The 6,229-nt window shown below is 30.1% G+C and overlaps 2 protein-coding genes across 3 annotated transcripts in view; one reads left to right on the top strand and one right to left on the bottom strand.

Annotated features, from left to right (window-relative positions):
* LOC125069564 (probable E3 ubiquitin-protein ligase RNF144A) overlaps positions 1 to 4,218 on the top strand; it is a 134,536-nt gene extending 130,318 nt beyond the window's left edge. For both annotated transcript variants that reach the window (XM_047679088.1, XM_047679089.1), the window contains one exon: positions 524 to 4,218. In XM_047679088.1, the coding sequence (XP_047535044.1) occupies positions 524 to 638 (115 nt within the window). In that variant the 3' untranslated portion in view covers positions 639 to 4,218. The remainder of the gene's footprint in view (positions 1 to 523) is intronic.
* Positions 4,219 to 5,275: 1,057 nt separating this feature from the next.
* Positions 5,276 to 6,212, bottom strand: LOC125069360 (transmembrane protein 223). The gene is made up of 2 exons (XM_047678834.1): positions 5,749 to 6,212; positions 5,276 to 5,679 (listed from the first exon to the last, which is right to left on the bottom strand). The coding sequence occupies exons 1-2, from the start codon at positions 6,128 to 6,130 to the stop codon at positions 5,387 to 5,389; spliced, it is 675 nt and encodes a 224-aa protein (XP_047534790.1). The 5' UTR covers positions 6,131 to 6,212; the 3' UTR covers positions 5,276 to 5,386.
* Positions 6,213 to 6,229: the final 17 nt, after the last annotated feature.

Raw genomic sequence — 6,229 nt, forward strand, 5'->3', positions numbered from 1 at the left:
CGTTGGTGCGTTTAAACTGGTTGATCTAAGCCTATTAAATGTTTTATGTATATTTCGTTAGGTCCAATAAGATATCGTAGCTATTAACAATACATTTATATTTCTATAATGCATATCAGAATCTATTATTTTGACTGTACCGAAATAGTACAGTGAAGTAGATAATTTTAAACTCATATTTCTCTCACGTTAAGGAAATAAATGATACAACTAAATCTTTATGAGATTTTTTACTAACTTCTCCTTCACGTATCTAAAACATTTATTCTAATGCGAATGCGAAAGTTACTCTGTCGGTCTGTCTGTTGCTCTTTCACGGCCTTAACTACTGAACCGACTTAATGAAATTTAGTTTGAGTAAGCTTGTACTTCAAGCAAAGACATAAGCTACTTTTTTTGCCTAACGCCTAATGACTAACCCTTGAAACGCGAGCTAAGCCGCGACCGGCAGCGAGTATTTTATTTATTTATGAAATAAAATTATATTGTATTATATTACTACAGCATTTTTCTAACTTTTCAGACTCTGTAACCCCAACACCAAGAATCTTGAAGAAGTCGACGAGATAGAGAGTATAAGTCCAGGAAGAGAAGACGATGGGGACGAGATAACACGTGCGAGGTATCTCTCCGACTGACGGCGACGTTACTAATTTGGGACGTTTCAAAATGTACCCTATGTGCAGGTATTACGTACCACTGTCGTGTGTAAACGTTTGAGTTATTACGAAGAATAATTCGATTGGTTGTTGGGAATGATCGTGAAGGTTAATTGAAGGTCACTTTTCCATTAATATGCAATGTGATAATGACGGCTTAAGATCGATAATATTTTTTTCTATAATGAAACTATTTATTCAGTACGGATATGACATTCAAATTATAGAATAAAAAAAGGAAATTCCATTCCCACGTCAACTTTTCTATGGTGGCGTGGTATGGTCGTAAAGATATATTGTTCAAAGTAGTTGTGTGACGTCGAGACACGAGTACAAAATGGAAGGTCTAAATTAGCGATATGTTCAGGCCCGTCGGCTCCAAAAGTAGGGGAAATCTGGCAGTAGGAGAGTGCTTAACGTCTTCAATATAAAAGTCGAAGATGAATGTTTCAGCTTGATTAGTAAAATTCAAGGTCAAAGTGTACCGCTTATTTCTGATGCAAAAAGTGCGAAAATAGAATTCACATAAAGGACAGTTGAGTTATTCTGTAAGAACAAACTCGAAACTCACCGCTGAACACGATTGTAAATGTCAGAAATGATACGAGACTGACTATAATTGTTAGAACATTGAAATTTTACATTTATCAAAATACTGTATTCGAAGTGAGTTTTTATAGAATAACACTTCTGATGAGTGAAAATGAGTTTGTTTATTGCTGTATGTTCTCTTTAAACGTGCTGTCGTCTTGTCGATATGTGTATCGGCTCTACAGGTACGCTTAAGGCGGGTCTGGATGTACTTTATTGTATTAGCGAGTTTTAGTGACGAATATATGTTTCAAATAGACGCAAAAATGAGACATAGTCTTAATGACTAACATAATATAGTAAACGACCTCAAAGACTAATAATCGTAGTTGTCACTTGTTTTTGAATATCGAATATTAAAAAAAATGCCAAATATATCCTCAATATTAATATAAAATTTTGGCTTTTCAATATATGTATATCGACTGTTTTTTTAAATATGCTGCCAAAACGCTTTTTTTCAAAAGTATACGTTTTCCATTAACAAATATCTGTAAAACTAAAATTAAAAATGTTTTTGCATGGAATTCCTGGGAGGAGCAGATCGTGAATTTGTACGGACTAAATAGTTAAATATCATATACACGATAAAACTAAAGCAACATATACTTTATTAAATAGATGTTTAGTCCAATATTTAGCTGCTTTAACTGGCATTTCCATTCCGTTTAAATATAAATACAGCATAATTTGACAAGGTCATATTCTTTTAACAAACATTGTTCGGGACGGTTCATGTGTAGCGCGGGCTTTAATTTGACCAGAAACAGATGTTTTATATTTGATGCGTTGCAACGAAGTTCTTGCATTTGTTGAAACGTTCGCTATTGATGTCCGGTTCATTTTGATTACGGGTGGTTATTTTTTACAAGCCGTAATTTAAAGCCTCCCTATAAAAAGGATCGTAAGTTTTGAAGCCGCGTGTACTTATGTGACGTATAGGAATGACTAACAAAACGAAATTAAATACAGAATGAAACCGGGTTTTAAGCAACTTGTATTATTTTTAACAACTTATAAAGAGGCATTAATGTAAACATACGAAAATAGTCTAACAAGTTTAAATAGAAACGGGTATAGAATATTTGTATCTATAGCCGACATCAAGGCCCATGAGAAAATACGACTAAGAAAAATGACATAGAATTAGCTTGTCGATTGCTGATATATCTAATTAGACAGTATTTTTGAATGTTATTAAATAACGTCGACAAAACAAAACTGTTATTTTGCCTATAAATATTTAAAGTACTCTAATTCAATAATAAATATTCATATATACTTATATAATATATTTGTGTCATTTTAAAATATAAATCTCAAATATTTTCGATAGATACACAAGTAATTATTCAAACAAGTAAATGTAGATGGCATTAAAGTTAATTGAAAATAAGTATGTGTAATTTAAATACGTGTGGAAGACAATCGTGACATCGATTCATTCATTTTTTAAATGTTAGTGATTTAGCTCAATAAAATATTATTGCTTCATTTTTTTTTTAAATAGCAACTTATCGTGTAAAAAGTTGACTGATATTTTGTTGTAAGGAAACGAGACTGATGAATGAAAAACGTCGAATGATCGCCACTATTCATTTTTATTTATTATCACAATAGCAACATTCTTAATAATAAACAAAACAAAGAAAACCATAAATTATAGATCTAATTTTTTAATTCGTATTAAAAAAAAATAAAGATTATAATTTGACTTGAAATTGTTTTGTTTAATTCTAGGCTTATTTTTTTTTTTATTTTGACTTTTTCTATTAACTATTCACTACGAATATTATGCCAATAAAATAAACTTAATTTAGGTACTTCTTAAGTTAGGGATTCGCGCGAAAAGTTAATATAAAATGGCGGATAGTATGTATATATTTTTGTAAAAAAAAATGTTAGTGCGCTTAGCGTGCATTTTAGTTGCGTAGTTTAATTATATAAAATGAATGAGTATACTGTAAGAAATACAGTGAACAGTAAAGTTATGACATTATTTAAATCGACAACAAGCACAAAACAGTTTAAACGAAACGTTATTTTTATAATATTGTCTTGAATACGAAAAATACTATTTACAATGATTTCGATATGATTTCGATATAACAAGTTCATAACTCTATTGGACGCTGTGCAGATAAGATTGGATGCGAAACAAAGTCTAAAAGTGTTAAGTGTAACTGCAATGCAGTGAGAGACAATGCATATTATATTTATAATATATAGTTTATTTTTTCATTAACCTGTGATTGACTAAATGTCAAGTCAGCTGTATATTGTTCTAGAAACATTCAAATATGCACTGCTTTTCCTGTGTGCCCTCACACGGAGCCTTAACTCGTAATTATATGGTAGACATTTTAAAAATATTAATTTATTGTAAATAAGGATTAATATTGTACTTAAATACGAGGATCGATGGATGAAATTACATGATGAAATCAATTAATTTTCAAGAAATTAAATACTAGCAATTGGACAGCCTCTTTTGTGATAGAGATTATCTATTATCTATGAGAAGAAACTGCCCATCGTAAAAATAAAAGAAATGGTTGTGTGTTTAATTTACAAGTAAAAGAACCACAAACTCCATTGGTCCTCGATAGCTTGTTGTAGCAAGCTAGTTGAAGCATTTGTAGACTTAAATGGAAATCATCTGTAGATTAGATTAACTCATAAGAGATCAATAGTTGTATTAGCTTATTATTTGTCTATGGTATATATATTGAAGATTGTCGTTGTTTTAATGTAAAAATAGACACAAATTTTTGTAACTGATATTTTTTTTTCGATGTTTTAGATAGAAATGTTATGAAAAAATTGAATGTTTTTTTCATTGAATTCCAGAAAAAAATATTATATTAACAGTTATATAAAATCTTACTAATTTTTTGTCTGTTTTGAAAGCAGAATTGTAAATATGAAGAAAAACTTTATTTTTGTTATAAATTGTACTTCTCGTTTATTTTGTGTTGAATCAAACTTTTGTTTCTATTAATTTAATTATAAAATAATAAAGAATTTTTGAATAAATCGTAAGGTGTATTTCATTCATCCAAATCCAATTTAACACATCTCAAATATAATTATGTTCATAAACATTCACAAAAATAATTATAAATACATAATCATACATTCTTGGCTTATTGCAAGGACCTAGTATTTGTTACTATTATTAATTTAGATTCCTTTTTTCTTTCATAAATAATTTAAAATTCGAAAAAAAAAATACTAAGCATGGTAAAAGTAACCCTTATTGAAATGAGAGTTATTAAAGTATCATACTATAAATTTCCTTTGAGGAATTTATTCCACCACACTTCTCCATTATGGTTGTGTAGATAGCCATGTGGCGGAATTTCATTTAACACATATAGTAAGCAACATGTTTTATGAGCACAACCTTGATTTGTGCAGTAATAAAATATTCTCTTTGGAGCTTTAAAGGAATAAAGGCGAGGCTGCAGGCAGTTGTTCTGTCAATTGATGGTTGTCATTACTTGGACTCTCACTTGTCTACTATAATTTGGCTGAAGGTGTATGCGCAAATTTGCCCCTGCTACTGCTCATTTCTACTCAGGACTCATGCTGGCTACATATTATACAGATTTCTGAATGTCATCACCGGAAACATAACAAGCCCAATGAGATGAGCAACATGAGCCCAAGAAACAAATGAGAACTGCTGCATTGCCCTGTGCTCCCTTGGTTTAAATCTATATGTTCTATCTTGGGCTAGCTCGCTTATAGTTATAGTTGTATGAAGGTCTATATACAACAAATATTTTTTTTATAAAACTTTAAATCACATATTATAGCAAAATTTACACATAATTTTACACCTAAACCTACCTCAAAAATCAATCAAAAGCATTTAAAAATCTGTTTGGCATATTTCGAGTTTATCACAGCACTAGATTTAATTTATTTTTCTCTCCAAATAAATATTATATTTACTGTGATAGAATATTTCCTATCTCTTAAGAAGGTCAGGTAAGGTTTTGAGTTCAGAAACAAGTTAGTAATTTAAAAAATTATCACTTTATTTACATTTAAAGTTGATGTTTATTAACTAAGGACTAAATCTTTTTACAAACACTTAAATAAATTCACCTAAAATTTACACAATGTTATTACCAAATTCTTTTCAAGCCGGCTGTGCAGTCAAATAATAAAGGATTCTTAAATTCTCCTCTCATGTCAAGCATATAATGCATGAAAGTATTTTTAACCTTAAGTGGTAGTTGAACCTTTGCCGACTTTCGATTATCTTTACAACATACAAATTCAATAGGAACTTTCATAATTCTATTACTACCAAAAGGTGCATAGGTAACAAATGTTAGGTGTCGTCCACCTTTGTTAAGAATTAATAACCTCACTGATTTGAGTGTGTACATCCATATCATCGCCAGAGATCCAGTTCCTGCAAAAACAGACGTAAATATAGCATTTACGGGTATAATGGATACATTTAACAGATTATAATATTTACCAATGATTATTGATAATGCCCCTAATGTATTCCTATATTTATTTTCGCCTAAATTAATTTTTCGATACCATGGGGTATCGTCTGTTATCTTCGACTTGTCAACGGGAGCATCTCTCAAATTTTGTAATGCAAATAAACCCAGATATGTCCAAAACATATATTGAACAACGGCGAATATATTCATGTACATATAAAATTTGGGATTTTCATATTTAAATAATATAACGTCCTTCACAACATTCGTGTTAACATCATGAATTGTTTTTGTAACTACCGAACTAAAAGGTTTATCATTTTTTAGTTTACTGAATGTGTTGTTAATAGGATAACGTAACTTAGCGACTCTTTTTAAAATTACTGGAGCATAAGATAGAAAAGACATATTATTACGTCTTGTAAAACTTCAGTATTAAAATAATCAAAATTATTTAAAACATAACCTAACTTCCTAAATCCTATCTTGTGTCAATGTCATAACATG

This window comes from Vanessa atalanta, chromosome 15, assembly GCF_905147765.1.
Source record: "Vanessa atalanta chromosome 15, ilVanAtal1.2, whole genome shotgun sequence".
Lineage (NCBI taxonomy): Eukaryota > Metazoa > Arthropoda > Insecta > Lepidoptera > Nymphalidae > Vanessa > Vanessa atalanta.

Bases quoted from the DNA above. Each gene is read 5' to 3' on its own strand.
- LOC125069360 (XM_047678834.1), bottom strand. From the start codon at position 6,130: ATGTCTTTTCTATCTTATGCTCCAGTAATTTTAAAAAGAGTCGCTAAG. The intron at 5,680-5,748 runs GTAAATATTATA...CTGTTTTTGCAG, and splicing joins GGCATTATCAATAATCATTG to GAACTGGATCTCTGGCGATG.